A 19,861-nucleotide genomic window follows, 5' to 3' on the forward strand; every position below is an offset into this window, starting at 1 on the left:
TATATTACATTCTATTTATGAATAAAATAGTGGTATCTAAAAAGGAATAATATAAAAAATAGTATACAGCTTGAAATGGATAATGCCACAAAAATGTGACCAAATGCAGTCAAAGCTAAAAGTTATAGCATTAATTACAAGACTACTAATCAAATCCTCTATAGAAGCTTCATGTGTGTCATATATTAGATTATATTAATACCAAACAACATTAGAAAATTTAGGTATAAAAAGGAAGTGTAATATATGAAAGCATTAACTCAAAATTCAACTTCACATGACAGAAATAGAAGGTATATAATATAGCATAGCAAAATATACATATATATATATATAAATAAATATATAAATCCTTATCAGCAACGTTATTGAAAAATTCAAATCATCTACACCAGTAAAAGCACTTAGTAACTGAAACTAAATAAAAGAAAATAAAATAAAAAAACGCTACCTTGAACATAGCACCAGAATTCAGAATTATCAACCCAAAGAAAAAAAAATATTATCCACACCAAAAAACTCTCAACTGAAAAAAATAATCATAACCCTCCAATAAAAAAAATAAAAAAAAAAACTTTATTCAAAAAGGAAGCATCAAAATAGTAACAAGAAACTAAAAACTGAAAAAAAAAACCCAGAAAAAAACAAAGATGAAATAGATAAAGTAAATGGAAAAAGTTTCAAAATTTATAAAAAAAAAATCAGTAACGAAGCTCAAATATAACGATGATGATGGATTAAACCAACCCAAAACAAAAAAAAATAAAAAAAAAAGTGGTGAAAGATGGTACCATAGGTTTGAAGAAGTGATGAATAGGGTTTTGAACTCCATGAAAGAAGAAAGAGAAGAAAGCATAGAAGATTGAAAATGAGTAATATGGTGTTAGTTTTGGTTACTGTGCTAAGAAACTCGATAGAAGGAAAAAAAATGAATGAATGAGTTTTTCTCTGACGAATAACCAAAATGCTTAAACAAAACAATGGTGCTAAAAAATAAATATAAACTTGGAAATTGAAATTGTTTTCTTAGGAAAAACGATGTCGTTTCATTGTGGTCTATGTTTAGTGAACCTAGTAGGTTTGGTCGGTTGGGTTTCATTTTAGGTTCAATGTTTTGGTAAAACCTATGTGGCTAAGTGGCTAAGGTTTTTAAGAGTTGGTTCATAATAAAAAAAAATGGTTGGATATGAAGATAATTGTACTTTTCATTATTACTAAAAGTAGATTTTTTTGCTTCTGAAAATAAGGTTACTTATATATATTCTGATTTGAATGAGTGATTTAGAGATGTTGTGATGTTTTCTTTATATATCTTAGTTGAATAGGATTCGTTATAACTTTTTAGTCAAGTGGGTGAAATGTTTTTTATTTATTTTATTAAGTCAATATAAGTTTTATAATTATAGATATATATTAAAAGTGAATATCTTAGTGTATCTAAAAGAAAAACACAATGTTCAATAAAATGTAACTCATGGCATTAGTTTATAGTATAATGTTTGACATAGCAAATGCCAGAAATGGTGGTTTGGGCTTGAGAATGTGGTTCCATGGTGATTGATTTAGGGCTATAGTGATTTTAGTGGTTATGTGGTGATTTTCATACTTATAAGTAATAGGGATATTTAAAAAAATTGAAGGAACAAAATGCAAAATCTAAGAATCATGCTTTGAAGGTTTATTCTTGCTAAATACTAATTGTTGATCATTTTGGCTACAAGACAATGCTTGTAAATGGGGGAGCATCAAATAAGGATAACAATGGGGCGGTACTAGTATGCGTAGTGCATACCCGTAACCATATATACACTATTTGTGGGTACCACGTGGATAGTGGGTATTCGTAGATATCGGTGAGTTTTCAGTTTTAATTATTATTTTTATATTTTATAACAATCAATATAGAAAAATAATTATTACTTGATTAATATAATATGTATATGATAAATTTATGATTATAGTCTAATCTCTAAAATTTATTATGAAATAATAATAAAATAGACAAAATATAATATTAAAATAAAATATATTAGAATATAGAAGATATAATATTAGAAAAATAAGGAAATCAAAATGATAGGAATTTAGAATATTAACATTAGGAAAAGAAGGAAATCAAAATGATAACAATATAGAAGATATAATATTAGAAAAAGAAGGAAATCAAAATCATAAGAATATAGAAGGTATAATTTATATTTAATAATAAGATATAATTCTTTCTATTCATATGACTTGTTCATTTGGACAATGGAGAAGAAAGTTTCACCTAAAGTGAATTTTATGGGTACTATCAATGTTATTTTTAACCTTATAAGGTAAGAAATTAATCCATTTTGGTATGTGTGGTTGTCCTTCCGAACAACTATCACTCTAAAAATCGAATTATTAATCTTTTAGTTATCATGAGATATAGTAAGGTCTAACACTAATAGATCAACGCCACTTTATTAGTTCACATGAAGTGAATTGAAGATGACTAACAACCTCCTTTAGTGTGTATAATCTCAACATTCTTCACCCATTGGTTTATAAATTAAAATAATGGAAAGTTGAATTGTTTTACTTGGAACATGTTCACTATGTCATATGTAATTGATTGTTAGTTTTTTTAATTTAAATATGTCAACTTCATAAATTGCACTTTGGTTCTCCTTAAAAGCAATGGTCATATCTAAGTGTAACCCACCGTAGAATTGGGGAAGAATTATGACTAATTTCCTTATATGTTGGTAAACTATTCTTCATCTAAGCAAGGTCTCGGGTTCGAATCTTGTGGATGGAAAAAATGTCTGTTGGGAGAGTTAGTTCCATGTACCTGTGGATGTTCTCGGCTCGGACATGATTGCCTTCAGTGCGAGGATACTTGTGGGAAACAAAAAAAAAAAAATATTCTTCATCTCTTTTTCTATCTTCATTTTTTATGGAAATATCTTAATTGGTAGAATTATGACTAACCAGCATCATTCCATTATCATCTAACCCATTTCACTTCCTTCACAATGCAATTTTTAGAGTTAAATTTACGAAGAAAAGTAATTAACTAAATTGGAAAAGCTTTACTCAAACCATGAAAGAAAGTAATTAAATATAAATCACCCTACCCCTCTCAAAGATTAACAAAATTCAAAAAAGCTTTACTCAAAGGAAAAATGTAAATATTCATTTTAGTCTTTCATATTTTTATAATCTTATGAAGTTAGTGCCTAATAATTCTATATTACTATTTTAGTCCCTAATGCTTGCAACGTCAAACTATGCTAGTCTTCTTGTTTTCACCCGTCTGGTAGCATTAATAGACTTACCTACATGGAACGTTAAATGGTGGCATGGTCACACGTGCGATTCCACCTTAGAAAATGTTGTTAACTCAACAAAACAATGTCATTTTCTTTCTCCTCACTGGCTCTAAGAAAAAATTCTCATTTTAGTCTCTTAAGATTTTTGTAAGTGCAATATTAATCTATATTGGTAAACACAAAATTTTAAATCCTAAATCAAGTTTGTTCATCTTAGATCGTCACCCCAAAAATCAATCCTCGTTTACAACAAACTTGGAATTGGTATGCTCACCCTAAACATTGGGAATTGATTTTTGGGGTGAAGATCTGGGTGACAAAACTTGGTATAGGGTTCAAAATTTTGTATTTGCCATTAGGGACTAATATAATACTTACAAAAATCTTGAAGGATTAAAACAATTATTTTTCTTGGAGCTGGTGATGGGGGAAGAAGATGACACAAAACAATATCGTTATCATTTTGTGTCTTTTTTAACGTCGTTTCGTTGAGTTGGCAAAATTTACCATTGTGGAATCACTACGTGTGGCTATGTCACCACTTACTGTTTCATGTTGCCAAGTTTGTTAACGTTAAGAAACAGGTGAAGACAGAAAGATTAACGTGGTTCGACGTTGCAAGCATTAATAACTAAAATAATAATTTAAAATTGTTAGTGACTAACTTGATAAGGAGAAAATCTAAAATAATAAAAATATATAAAAAGAGAAAATCTAAAATAATAAAATAAAGACCCAATTTAAAAAATTATTAAATTACACTGACACCCCCTGAGTTTTAGTGAAATTATATAAACCACCCCTCATTTTTTCTACACTTACACAAACCTCCCATAGTTTTTAAATTTTCATTACATTGATCACCTCTGCATAAGAAATAAGTGTACTTTTTTAAACAAAAAATGTGATAAATACAATTAAGTTAAACAAAACATATATTGTAAGACAAGTCCAAATAATATATGAGTCAATATTTCATTATTATTTTTGGTTCGTTACACTATATTATAAGAACGATTTAAACAATATTTCTTTAGAATTGTTGATGCATTTCGTACCAAAAAATAATAAAGATACATTGATTTGTATATTATTTAGACTTGTCTACCCAATATATCATATTTTGTTTAACTTAATTACATTTATCATATTTTTTGTTTAAAAGATTACACTTATTTCTTATCTTATGCAGGGGTGATCAGTGTAATGAAAGTATAAAAACTAGGAGAAGTTTGTGCAGGCGTAGAAAAGTGAGGGATGGTTTGTGTAATTTCACTAAAACTCAGGGGGTCTCAGTGTAATTTACTCTTAAAAAATAGAAAGAAGAAAAGTCAAAATTAACTAAAAAGAAGAAAAGTGGAATAGGGTAAAATAGTAAGAGATGGTACATGGTTTAGAAGAAGTGATGTTTGGGATTTCGAAATCCATCATCATACTGAAAGACAAAAACCCACAATATATCATAATGATTATTTGAATGTGGTATTGATTGTGTTAGGAAGTAATTAACAATATATCATATTACTTTATAAATGATTTAAATATTTGTTAGAATTACTATTTCTTTAGTTAATTGGTTTTAATATAAATTATTATCCGAAGTAATTAACAATATATTATATTATTTTACAAATGATTTAAATATTTGTTAGAATTACCATTTCTTTAGTTAATTGGTTTTAATATGAATTATTATCGGAGTCTAACTTCTTTTACCAATTATCATGAAAGATGTTCATTCTTCATAGATTAAATATATCCTTTGCTTAGTTGATAAGTTTATGTAGAGGGAATGTGTTAGGAAATAATTAGACTATTATATTGTTAATTGGTTTTAAAATATAACTAGTGGTTGTACATTGTTAAAATAGTTGAGTTTTTGTTAGTCGGTTAGTTAATTTGTTTAGAGTAGTTAATGTTTTATTCTCTTTATATAGATAATTTAAGGGGAAAAACCTCACAAATAATATTGCACAATTCATTAGCATATACACAATTTAAGAATTATGACTTAAAATCAAATCTACCATCTATATCTACTATCTATATATATAAACAAAACATATCCCACTTCAAAATTTATCAAAAGGACCTCATAAATAAAATATGCCAAAATTTTAGAGTGGCCATTTTTATTATTTCATTAGCCAATAATATTTATTCTCTTGAATGACATACTAAAACATTATTCAATCTTTACATGAGTAAGATTTTTCTAACATTTGTTTCTCTTTTCGATTATTCACCTAATTTTTTTGTCAGAAGTTAACATTTTGTTTACATTTCTCATAACTTCTCCATATTTAATTTTTCATAGGTAAAATTTTCAAAAATTGAAGAACTCGTTTGTAAGACTTTTGTAACATTTTTTTTCCTTTTCGGTCACTCATTTAGTTTTTGGTCACAAGTTAAAATTTTGTATATCTTCTAACAATTTTTTCATGATTAATTTTTCACATGTAAAATTTTCATAAATCGAAGAACTCACTGGCAATTTTACAATATTTTTTATCTATCTTCAATCACTTATTTTACTTTTTATCATAAGTTAAAATTTTGTCTACCTTTCTTACAACTTCTCAATGTTTAATTTTTTTCAGCTAAATTTTTTCTTCCTCCAATAACATTCAATTTTATCATTTCAAATTGTTCAATCTAATGTTTTTTTATTTTATGTACTAATTTGACTTCCATAGAAGCAATGTGGAGCTACCCCGTGTGAATGCATAGTTACAAATAGTTAAGGACAATTTTTTTTAGAGAAGTTACAAATAGTTACATCTACTAAATTATCAGTGTAATTTTTAATAGCAGTACCATAATACACTTAATACAAAAAATGTAATATAATTTTTAAAAATAAAATATTTAATATTATAAAATTAATAAGAATATGAGTCCGTAAATACAAAATATCTTTTTGCAAGGTAGTTTGTTTATAAAATGAAAACAATATTAACTTTAGGTTTACAATTATTTGTTTTGAATTTTAGTTTGGGTAACTTGAATAAATGTTTGATCCCATGCTTAGATTAGTTTATGCTATGCCTTGTTATTCTTTGATATATGTTATGATTGAGTTGATATTCTTTACTTAAAATTTTAATTAACAATAAAAAAATACAAAAAATATTCTCAAGAAAAAAAACCCTTAAAAAAAATAATTGAACTCAACCAACCATCCATCATGCGCATTTATTCCTTAGAAGTCTTCACCAGCTTCTGTGCAACTTGGTCTTCCATCAAGAATAACTAAATGCAATTAATCATTATATATATAAGTTAAGAGAATAAAATATTTATTCGTTACTCCTCCGATAAGTAAAAGTATAATATGTGTACTAATTTATTTAGTTTTAGAAATATTTTTGTATAAAATAATTAAATAGAAATAATTTTATTAGTCGGAAGAAATAATTTATCTTCTTATATCAAGAGATACATTATTCTCATATGCTACACGATGTAGTTTGTTGTTAATACTTAACAGTTATGCTTATTAGGTTATTTCTAAAAAGTCGTCACTTGCATTTCGTGTAACTTCGACTTTATGAAAAAAAAATTAATGTAAATGAAATCAATTTCAATTTTTAAATAAATCAATAATAATTTACCAGAAAGAACAGCAAGACTTTTAGTTCTTTGTTTTATATAAAAATAATTAAGGATATAATTAATATTTTCAAAGATTTAGAAATAGTCAATTAATGTACCATTTTCAGAAGAGGTGATATAGGATGTTTAACACCTTCTTTATTCATAATAATATCCTGAATGAAAGTTTTTTTTGGGGTTAATTTGATATTATCTTAAATATCAAATGATACTATTTTCACTCAATTTAATTACAGTTTTAATAAAGTTATAAGCAACCCTTGATAACTTGTGTTGGTTGGACCAATGAGTCAATTATTGGATCAATTGGTTAAGTTTACATTAAAATTCATAATATTAACTATTATTATTTGACAACTCTATATTTTAAATTTAAAATATTATCATACTTAATTAAATAACCAACAAAGAATATTTTACCACGATAAAATGTGATAAACAAGTTGAAAACGTCGTCAAATAATATATGTATTATAGTTTAATTGCAAGAAAAGTGACATAAGTTTAAAATTTAATTAAACAACGAAAATTTTGCTATAATATAAGTAAATAAATGACAAATATAATTACAAAGAAGTTATAAGTTTTTCATCTTAAAACGAGGTTGTTTTGGTTGTTTAAAAAATGATTGACTCGGACGGTCCAATCGGTTCGACCATCTGAATCATCGATTTTAGGCGTAAATCGACCGAGTCGAACCGATTCAATCCAATTTTAATATAAAATCGGTTAGAAGAGAGACTCGGATCGATCAAATGTCCGGTTCACGATTGAATCAATCAGATCGGCCGGTCTGAGGTGAGTTGTATAACACTGATCTCATCTCTTCTCTTTATGAAGGGTTTATCTAGGGTTTTAAGCTTATATTGTTGTTTTATTGTAATTATGTCTAGCTAAATCTCTTTGCGAGGGCCTAGTGTGAATTTTGGATCTTCGTTATGTCATGATTGGTTAATTATATATTTTATACTTTCCATATATGTTTAGTTTTAATTCTAGCTAGTATGCTTCAAGTTGAGTTACTCATTATTCTTACCAATTATCTATATATTGAAGGTTGGGAGTGTCCCATAATAATATTAATGAAGACTTGTTAGTCAATTATTATGAGATGTTAAAGCTTTTACATGTCAGGAATCTAGATGCTTTCTAATAATGGAGAGACAAATTTTTATTTTTACATTTATAATGAAAGATAAAAGTATCATATAATTATATTTAAAGGATAAAAATATCATATTTTTATATTTTTTTTCTATATTATTTATGATGTACTTGCTTCTCCATTCCTGGAGAAAATCTTAACCGGTGGATAAGGTGGTTAATTCCACTTAATTGGTGTACATCATAGTTAATAATGATAGAGGGGGTCACACACATGTACCCTAGAATTAATGTGTTTAGTTATTATGGGTTGTGTATCCTCCAATACTAAACATTCAATTAACATTTTTTTATGGGTAAAGAACTAATTTATACTGAATATATGACTATCCCTCTCAATAAGTATTATTTCTACAAATTAAATTCTTGATTTTTTTTATCCTTTTGAAGATCTAACGGTATCATACATCACTAGATAAATGTCTTGGTTATGAAATTACTTGATTTTCAATGAGCAATAATTAGATTCTAACTTTTTGTTACTAAAATGTAGTTTTTGGGAAGTGATTGCAATTGACTCTCATGGAAAAGAATCTTATCATGAATGGCTTAATAATTCTAAATGAAGCTTTGAACCCTATAACTTTTATTCATCATACCTACTCTTTTTAGTTTTTTTTTTCAATTAATCAGTTCCAAGTCACACTCTTAAATGGTTGTTTTCAAGGATTATAAACGACAACTTCTTCTTTCCTTAAAAATAATATTATTTTGAGAATAATAGTTGAGTAGTTATTTATAACTCTTTCCTCGAAAGGGTTTTTGTTATTATGGTTAGTGTTGCTCTCCCTTTCTGAATAACTCACGTAATCTATTCCAAAAGTTGTTTATGTGTTCATACCAATCTAATATAATTCTATCTAGTAATAAATAACATACATCATTTAATTTATCATTAATTGTTATATTAACCCATTTAATTATTTAGCAAAATATCATTGAGATGATATAGAGATAAAGAAATTTGGTATAGAGGATCTCGATTCCTTTCTGAAATGTCATAGTTCCGTTTTAAAGACTACTTGTAAGGGATCAAACAAAATGTCAAGTTCCAAGCCAATCTTGACTGCATTGCAAGGTCTTTTTCTCATTTCCTTTCTTTTCTTTCTATGACTGATTTGCATTTTTGAAGATGCTGACATTTTCAATTCTAGGTTGAGTGTTGTGTTTAAAATTAATCATGCAACCCAATTTCAAAAATCTCCATAACAACATTGTGGTCATAATTATGATCACATCGGTCACATTTTCCTAAAATAATGTCAAAGGCAAACACTCATTGTATCCGATTTTAGGCTCTCTAAAATTTGCCTATTGTCTTGTAATTTTGCCTTACACAATCAAAGCTTTTTAGCACTTTGATTGGTTCCTGTCTAGGTCATATGCTCTTAACAACATTTCTTTTAGGACAGAAAATGAACTTACAAGTGATACAAAGTTTGTAATAATTTGAGAAAGAGATGGGCTTGAGTGCACTCAAAATTTGGGCCTTAAGTGTAAAACTTTGATTTCCCTGCAGTGACTATAAGTTATTGTGCTTAATCACTATTTGCTCAATAAAGTTCATGTTGTGCCAGGCTCATTGTATAAGATTGAAGATCCCACATTTAATTCTTAATTCATGTGACTCGCATTTTGCTATGAGAGAAGTATAAAGCCATATAGGCCAAAATTCAATATACATTTGATGGGAGAGATGTATAAGTAACATTTGCAATTTGTGTTGCCTTCCTCATACCCTTATAATTTGTGCGCCTAAATCAGGATAGATATGAACATTTCAGTTTGTGAAAAGGTCATGAAATATCATGTCATTCTCGCCTTAAATATGGACAAAGCCAACTTGAGGGTCGTCTGCTGTACAATTAAAAAATAATAAATAATAAAAATTAACCAAAATTAAAAATATCATTTTATGTTAGTAGGAACAACATCTATTGTTTCATTTTTTATATCACTTCATGTATCATTAATTTTGATTGGTTAAAAAAGTATTTAAGTTAAAATTATTATAATTATTAAATATTTTTCTAATCCATCACACTTCTTGACACACGTAGTGACACAAAATTATAAAACAACATATATATTCCCATATTAGTATCACATTTCTTAAATTACACAAAACAATTTACTAATTCTAACCATTTAACATTACATATAAAACACTTAATAGAGAAATTTTGTATGTTTTGGCATCCATTAATTAGGGGCCGAGGGACCCTATCAACATAAAATGAAAGGTATAAGGCCATTGGCCAACATTCAATTCTTTATATTGATATTTGATTGGATTAACATTCACACATCCAAAAATATAATGACTACTTGCCAATATGAAGAGAAATTGGAATTAATGAGCTACCTTCAATTAAATATATTTGACTTGCCCATATGTTCTACAATAATAATAAATTTCAGATTAGTGACCCTACCTTCAACTAAATATTTGCAAATAGTTTTTTAGTGTAGTATTTATATAGTACCTATGTAAATATTATATACAATCAATATATCATTCATCATTTATTTACATTATTTTTTTCAGTCAATGAAAATTAAAAATAAATTGTAAATGATGAACTAACAATATATAAAACTTTTACACTGACTTTCCTTACATTTGTTTTCTTTATTTTTTTTGCATCATCCAACCTTGGTATTGTCATTATGGCTCACTTCTTTTTTCTGGAGTGCACTTGCCAAAGCCTCATTCTCTTCGCCTTAATTGAGGGATAAGGATGCTGTCCCAAACCCTGTCCCAAACTCTGTCCTAGATTAATCATATTATGCTACGTCAGTTAAAATATTCTTCATCCATCACCAAACATTTCGAATTGAATAAGAGAAATAATTTGCATAATGAACATCTTTTATTTATTTTGCAATTTGTGTCACATAATACATTGAAGAGAGGAGACCTTAACAAGAACTAAACTAATAGCTTTTACATAAAAATCCCAAGCACTAATTAACTAATTGCTTCATTACAACAATTTTGGAACCTGAAATATTTATTTAATATATAAATTTTTAATGAATAAATCATTATCTTAAATTGCACTATGTAGCTATAATATTACAGTTTCGAGAGTTTAGGTAATAACACCACAGCCACAATTAAAACAATCGTCACGGTCACTTTTTCATGCAATTTTAAGCAATCACAGTAAACACATCCGCAACCGTAATCTAGAACACTGGAGCAAACTAATTTGGTCCATTTTTGTTTTGATAAGCATGTCCAACACCAGGGCTGTGACCAGGTTGTGTTGGTTTGAAACCATTTTTTGTTTCCTCATTCACATGAACTCTAACATTAGGACTCTGAACAACGACCACTCCTTTCATATCTCCATATTCTTCAAATCTATGACCAACACCGGGACTATCACCCGGAGATGTTGGTCTGAAAGCACTTATGTCTGCTTTGGAATATCCAACACTAGCAACCTCGTACGTAGGTATCATTGGTATTGTACTAGGAATACTATCCTTGGTTTTCAGTGGTAGAAGGGTAGTAGTGTCTGTGTTTAAGGGCTTTATGTTCCTTGCTTGAGTTAGAAGGGAATCATGAAAAACTACTAATGCTAAAAAAATAGCAACATATTTGTGCATGATATGAAATTGGAATATACCCATAATCACTTTAGAAGAATATGGAAATTTAGGTAGGTTAGATGATAAGAGGGAAATGTGAAAGGAGAGATGATATGAAAAGTTATGGGATTATGAGGTATTTATAATAAGGGAAAGGAGTATGTCCAGCCTGTCCTGGTATAAGGAGATAAATTATCTTCTTCTGCCAGTGAAATCATGGCATGTGTCATGTTTCATCATTTTCTATAAAAATATTTTTAAAAATAAACAAAATATCATACATATCACATTTTTACTGACTAGAGAAGATAAGTTATCTCCTAATATGAGAAGATTCATTATTCTCTTGTAATAATGTGTCAAGATTCTCACAGCTAATTATGTCACTTGACCAAACAAGTGGAGCTCATGCTCTTCAAATATGCACGGTATATATGTCAAATTGGAGAGAATATAGATACGTTATCCTAGATTTTGTCTCATATGTTATCTCAGACTAATAATGATGAAATAAAAATAACAATAATAATGAATGTCTAAAATTTTTAGTCAATATAATATGTTTTTATTGACCCAAGATAATAAATAAGATATGATATGAGACAACAGATCTATGTTCTTCCGCAAAACAGGTCCTTTTGTGTTTATAAAATAATGTCTAGGTACTTCAATTTAATAAGTCTTTTTTTCTCCTTTTAATTTCCATCTCTTATATGTGCTACTTGATATCTAATCTATATTGTTTAATGTGGTACTATAGTTCCCATCTTCATTTATTTATTGGACTAATATTTTGAGTTTGACTCTCACACTTTTGTTAACAATTGGACTGTGAATGAAGCTTTCATAGGAAAAAAGCTACCATCATGCTATAAATATATAATCTGAAAAGGACTTGAGTTGAGAGGTATAGAGTAAACTCAGTAAAAATATGAAAATCACTATCATATCATTCACATCTCATAAAGAGTCCTTATGAACTTCATTTTTTTTATTTGAAAAAGTATAAGGGGTAACAATGGAACTCAAAACCTATAGATATATAATTTTAGAATCACTTAATTAAGAATAATTGTTATCGTGAGAAATAAGAATAATTAATATGAACTATTGTGTCTTATTTAAATAGTCAAGATTAGAAAATATATGCACATGACCAATAATTATATAATTTTAAATCCTAACCATTCATGTATGGTTATAAGATCCAAATTTATTTTTCTCAAAGTTTTTATATGAAAATTATTCACTCACTTCATATTTATATAAGTAAAGTTAACTTAAGGAGATGATTGTATAACTTAGAGGAGGACAAAAAATTGACTTTTGTGCTTAATCTTAATATTATTGTTTTGCCCAGTGCTCAACTCAGTTTTGAAATCAAGCAAGGGAGAATATTTTCTGTCTTGTGTGGTCTTTGTTTTTTTAAAAGACATGCTACATTTTATATTTATTTATCATTTGCTTTAAAAATAAGTAATGCAAATAAATAATACATGATATATTTATAAATCTTTACACTAAGAGCGTAATTTCTATATATTAATTAGTGTAAAATTTTATACATAATCACTATATTATCTACCATTTATGATACACTTACAATGAATAAAACTTATATATTGTCAGTGCATATATCATTTTTTTCTTACGTTAAATAGTACATAAAAATTACACTCAACTGCAACAACTATGTTAGTTTAATTTTCTTAGAAAAAGAGGTACGAAATGAAGAGATAAGATATATACCAATAATAAGGAATATTTGGGCGACTTGCGCACTATGAAAATGGAGCCTCCAAGAAAGATGGGAATTCTCTCGTGCCTTCCCTCCACTTAGAGAGGTACAAGTATTAATGATAATATAAGTGAATGGTCTCTCTTCAATTTTAAAGATTTGGAGAAATTATTATATGGTTGATGATTGGTAATAATAATATAATCATGATTTACATTGCCTAATATTAGAATGAAAGATTGAAATTAAGGTTATATATTGAGCTTAAGTCTCTTGTTCACCAATTGTAAGCACCAATTAGAAATGAATAGAGATTCGTTGTCCCAAATCTTGTCTCACATCAATGAAAATATGTCATATGAATTAAAAAATTAAATGTTCATTCTTTTTCAGTTTTTGTTTCATTGTCATTGGGTGCAAGACACAATTTATGACATTAAGTCTTTGTTCATTAGAAACACCATATAAACCCTAGACCTATAGGTGTACTAAAATTTATAATTATTATTCTCTAATAATATTTTATAGTAGCTTTTAATGCTCCCGATGATATAGATATAATTAATCGAACCTTGTTGACAAATTCTCCTCTTCTCTTCTATTTAGCATTTTGCCCATTGTTTAATTGTTTGTGTCTAATGTTGTGTAATGAATGTTTATGCTCCACCAATAATCACATTCTTTTCATCCATACCTACTACCATTTTAACAGAAGATAGGTCAACAATGCATGTATGCCTTAGAAGAAGTTTCAAACACTGAAAACTTTGTGAGCAAATAAATGAATGAATTCTCAGGAAGTTGGCTAGAGGAACACTCACTTCTCTTGGGTTTCCACTTGATTTACCAATAATAAAATAATAAAGAATAACTTTAATTTAATAAGTATTCTTAAGAAATTAAAACCAAATTTTAGTAGAAAATAATTAATTGAAAAAATTAAAACTGTGATATTTAACTTATTAATAAACATTATATTCTCGTGATTATTTAATTAGAATCTTTCAGGAATTAATTAATTAGCAAGACTTGTAAACATATGAGAGTATAAAGTAAAGAGATTATTATAAATACACAAGTTTTGTTTTTTATGCAAGCACACTTAATGTTTATTAGAACTTGTTTTGTTTAATAACTTTTTGGTTTTAATTTTGAAAATGAAAAGCAAAGTGCACGAACGTAGTTGTCTGTTGTGGCTAGCTAGGGGCAGAGGCTTTTATCGCTGTAGTGCACAACCGGTTCATATCTCTTTATTTATTCTTTCTTTTAAAGTACTTGTATATATTATATGTTATGAGCAAAAACCTGGCTAAAATATTATTTTTAATCTTTATGTTATTTTTAGGTTTTAATTTTATTCTCTAATAAAAAAAAATGTCAATTCAACCATTACCTTTTATTATTCATCAATTTTATCATTACATGGTTAGATCTATAAGGTAATATGTTATTATTGGCAATCACTTCCGGGTGTTAGAATGTTAGATTTTCATTGAAATTTAGAGAATTATGATGATGAAGATAATAAAAATAGAATAAATAAGAAGAGCTAAATAGAATAAACATGTAATTGAAATATAAATTTATAAAGATGAAGGTATTTGTGAGATGGATATGATGGTTCAGGTACCAAACCTATGAGGTATTGTTCAGTACTCATTAGTCATTACAAGTACTTATATATTTTTGTTATCCCACTTGAGAGAGTTATGATGATAAATACAAAAATAATAAAATTAATTAGTACTAATAAATGTGAATCTCAATGTGGTTGTAATTATCGATAAAAACAAAGTAAATAATTAATGCTTAAAATCAGTCTAATGTTCTAATATAACAAATCTGTTAATAATAAAAGGTTAATATTTTAATATTGACATTCCATTTTTTGATTCTTTGACCATTGCCATCTTTAGCAAAATCGAAAGAATAAACCAAGAGAGTATAAAAGTAAACTGAGATTCCCTCATGTCCAATAAATAAATTCCTCAAAGTTTGGGTCATCATTAATTGGGTCTCAACTTGCTTCAATAATTAAATGGAAGTGCTTTCGAATATTTAAACCACTTTCTCACTCTGCCGCCACCACTTGTCCTAATGTTTTTAAATATGAAGTTGATCTTTTTATTAATGGAGAAACAAATACTACAAAATATAAAGGAAACAATTATATAATAAGATATTTTTATCATTTTATATATAATATAATAACAATTTTGTCATTAAAAAATATGTAAAATCAAATATTTGTTTCTCCATTAATGAAGATGATCATTGTTCGTGAGTATGGTGTGATTAGAAAACAATTCTCACTATTAGGTGAAGGGTACAAGAGATGAAAGTTGTTGCTTTTATTTTTGATTTTAAGGTTATTACATTGTATCTAAAAAGGTAAAGGAACTATATCATGTTGTTTTTTTGTTTTGAAAGACTTCCTTCTTTAGTAAGGTAAAGATCATTATAGAGTCAAATCTTAGAAATAGTCTTTCTGCTTTTACGAAAGTAAGACCGTATATATATATACTTTCTCTCAAATTCTATTAAGTGAGAGTCTTATAAACTGAATCGCTATTTTTTAATGAGATTGGTGTACTTGGTGAGATGAATGAATGAGTGACTTACTATGCACACGTTTCCATTTACTTGTCCAAATGTTTTATGATAAACTAGGATTTTAAATTCAAGTACATAATTATTATCTCGATAGCTATGTATACTTTTGGTTGTAACACAAATGTAGTGTGGATTATTGATACGAACATTTTAATAGATGAAGGACATTATTTTGGAAAATAAACATAGTCCATGGAAAATGGATTGCATGCTAGTATGAAATGAACCATGTGAGTGACATGTAACTAAAAACATACTTCTCCAATCATAGTAAATTTATGTGAAAATGTTGATGTTTGTAAGGGATATACAACTAAGTTAGGTTATCTAATTTGCGTGAAAATGTGACTGATGCGATTACAATTATGATCGTATTACCATTGTGAAAATACTCAAAACTGCAATGTTGAGATCATAATTGTGATTACGGAGTGTAATGTAAATCATTGCTTAAGATATTGTAGAATTGATTGATGGACTTGGTTAAGGTTAGGTGTAGGATTTGGTTATTATGTTAAAAAAAGGAAAACAATTACTTGTTTTTGAGATTAGTGCTTATCACATTTGTCTTGTAGAATGCTTGTTTCAAGTTAATGACCTTTGATGTATTGGCTTATAAAAAGAATAAAAAATATAAACTATAATCGAATGAGGATAATCAAGTGTATAAATAACATAATATGCTACTACATATGCACCAAATTTTCAATGGCAACATTATATCGTCTTATTTTGGTGTACCTATGGTACCATCAATAATATTCTTTCATGTTTGAGCAAGAGAATGAGTTAGAGAGATATAAGATTTTTATGTAGAATACACCATATGATATAGAAAGCTTATTATAAACTTCACTAGTGCATAATAAAAAACTTAAACATATAATCAGTGTTTTAAACTACAATCACCATTGAAGTTACATTGTGTTGACTGTAATAGAGGGAAAATGCGGCTGCAAGGGTCATCACGATGCTATTGTCAACACTTCCAAAAATTGGAGTATTGCAGAGTACAATTTAAAACACGAACTAAATAAGACCTAGACTGAAATATCATTAATCAGAATACATGTCATAAAACAAATAAGTGTACTTGCACTAGCTTAATATTAATCGATTAATTGTTAATGGAATGTCCAACACCAGGGCTGTTTCCAGGAGTTGTGGGTCGAAAAGCTGAAACTTCTCCCATCATTCTTCTAGTTCCATGGTTGGTTTGGCTAGGGCTAGTGGCAAAAGCACTTTTTGTTTCATCCATTATAGAGGAAGCATTTTGTGACTCAAAGCTTTGTCTCAAATTCCTAGCTTCTATATGGAGTAGTTCATGAGACAAAAACATGAGTACAAAGATGAAGAAAATTTGAGTGAAATTTGCCATTGATTAAATATGAGAATGAGAAAAATAAAAGAGAAAAAATGGTTTAGTTTTAGGGCAAGGTTGGTAGCTAGGTTAAAAATGAGTGTTTTTGAGGAATTGAAGGAAGGTTGATATTTTGAAAGGTTACTATCTAGAGGGTATTTATAGAAGCTGAAAAGGAGAGAAGCATGTGCTCCAAACAATGAGGGAAGGTATAAAAAGGAGAAGAAAGTAAAATAATAAACACAAAAATAAGTTGGCAACATGTAATTATTATATTCTGAAGTACTAAACTAAAAGTTTAAGGAATGATGTTTTTTGTACAATATTATTAGACAATAAAGCTGGTCATTTTCCATTTTTTGAAAAGGAAAGATTCCATAATTCTCTTATTATTATAAAGTGCTAGCATTTATCACAATTGCGAAGAACTATATAGTAATATGGTGAATATTGTTATAATTATTGTTACGATACTGTTGAAAAACTCAAAACTAGAATATTATTGTCATAATTATGTGTGATTGTGAAATACAATTTAAAAAAATGATTAATATTCAAACAAAATGTGCCAAATTTTGGTGTACAATATAATATTGTATAAATAACATTATTATTTTTGTTTAGTGGAATAACAACTACGGTTGAAGGTGCCCGATTTTGGTCTAGCCTTAACTTAATACTTGTTGAAATAAAGAAGGTGATCTACCATTTAAATTAAACAAATGAAAATCATATATCCTAAAATTATGTTTCATCTAATGAAATTTTGATTCGTAATAAAAAATTCACATATAACTTTAATTTTGTTTCTTACTACTTAATTTTTTGTAATAAATATCGAAATTTCATTGGGTGAGATATAGTTTGGACTTAGTTTTGAGATTGGTGATATTCATTCTTAGATAAGAATGAGTTATTCGTTTAATTGGGATACTAATCCTTAATTTGCTATGTAATGGTACGTGGTGAGTTTTCAAGATTGAATATGTATTTATTGTGATTATATACTATTATTTTGTTCTTTTATTATGGCAATAAATTAATTTTGTTCTAATTAATGTTGAATTGTTGATTGTGTTAATGGTGTTTATGTTGAATAATCTTGACTGAAATGATAGCCTGGTGATAGTTGAATAAGAGTTAACTATATTGTTTTTTTTGAACAAAACAATATAGTCACAGAAAGATGGTAAAACCACTGAAATTTCCTCTCACATTAACTTTTTTTTTCATAAGCAAAAAAATTCATAACTAGGCACAAGGGGTGCCAACCCAAAATACAACCGTAAGATAATTATAAGCGAATATTGCTGGTACTTTGTAAAATACATGACCTAGGATCAATATACCAGAGCGCAAAATCATACAAATGAGTAAACCATAATATGAGTAAAGCTAACCACTTTTGCAGAAAATATTACGTCATTTCTCATAAGCCATATCAACTACAACACAGTAAACCAGAGCATATTCTCCAAAGTTTTCTACCTCTTCGTGAAGTATAAAAAGAATCATGCATCACCAGAAGATCAGAAATTGAGTTAGGGATAAGAATAGGAACCTACAAACCTTTCCAAAACTGCACATGCTAAAAAGAGATGATCGGTTGATTCAATAATGACTGGGATTTATTTTTAATGCACAAATAAGGTGTGAATTTTTTAAAATGAGAATTCATTATTAATTCTTAAACAAAAATAATATAAATAAATAATGAATAATTTATTAAGTGGGTAAAACATTTTACACTAAAAGAGCATAATATTGAACTCTAGCATTGAAAAATAACTAATCTCCAACGATTTTTTGCACAGTTTCTCGTATAAATATTTGAACAAAGTAATTTCTATGAATTGTTAGTGTAAAAATTTATGCACATTATGTGCGTCATCTATAATTCATTTATATTAGTTTTATTTAAGAGTAAAAAATGAATGGTGAATAATGTAATGATAATTTTACAGTATCAATGTATGCAATATTGTGAAACTCGAGCCAAACGTCAAACCAGAAAAGGTCCCGTATTAGGTTTAGCCGGTTAAATCACTGAGTCGAACCAAGTGATTTAATATATAATTAATAATTTTATACAAAAGTAAATTTTTTATATAATTAATAATTATATTGAAGTAATATTTCTCCATCTTTTTTTGACCAAAGTAAAACAAGAGATTAGAGTAGTGTTCCATTTTTTAAATTTTAAGTGAACATTCAAATTTATTTCCCGGTTATTATGGTTTAACCGAATGTAACGCAGTCAGACCATAATTCTTATGTTCAAAGCAGTCAAACCCTCATTTAGTTAAGACTACAAACTAGAGTTATTTTCAAGTCCGACCAGATTTACACAAAAGCATACATCTTTTTCTCATATTTAAAAGGGGGAAATAAAATGAATATAGTGTAACATAGTTGTAATTAAAAAAAAAATCATTTTCTTATAAGTCACCCTTTACCCTAGAGACAATTTGC

At 27.7% G+C, this 19,861-nt stretch overlaps 2 protein-coding genes across 4 annotated transcripts in view; both read right to left on the reverse strand.

Annotated features, from left to right (window-relative positions):
• Positions 1-959, reverse strand: part of LOC109331460 — a 5,682-nt gene extending 4,723 nt beyond the window's left edge. For all 3 annotated transcript variants that reach the window (XM_019565981.1, XM_019565980.1, XM_019565979.1), the window contains exon 1: positions 792-959. In XM_019565981.1, the coding sequence (XP_019421526.1) occupies positions 792-856 (65 nt within the window). In that variant the 5' untranslated portion in view covers positions 857-959. The remainder of the gene's footprint in view (positions 1-791) is intronic.
• Positions 11,182-11,769, reverse strand: LOC109331067. Its single transcript, XM_019565345.1, has one exon. It carries the CDS (start codon positions 11,718-11,720, stop codon positions 11,289-11,291), a length of 432 nt encoding a protein of 143 aa, XP_019420890.1. The 5' UTR covers positions 11,721-11,769; the 3' UTR covers positions 11,182-11,288.

This window comes from Lupinus angustifolius, chromosome LG17 (genome assembly GCF_001865875.1).
Source record: "Lupinus angustifolius cultivar Tanjil chromosome LG17, LupAngTanjil_v1.0, whole genome shotgun sequence".
NCBI lineage: Eukaryota > Viridiplantae > Streptophyta > Magnoliopsida > Fabales > Fabaceae > Lupinus > Lupinus angustifolius.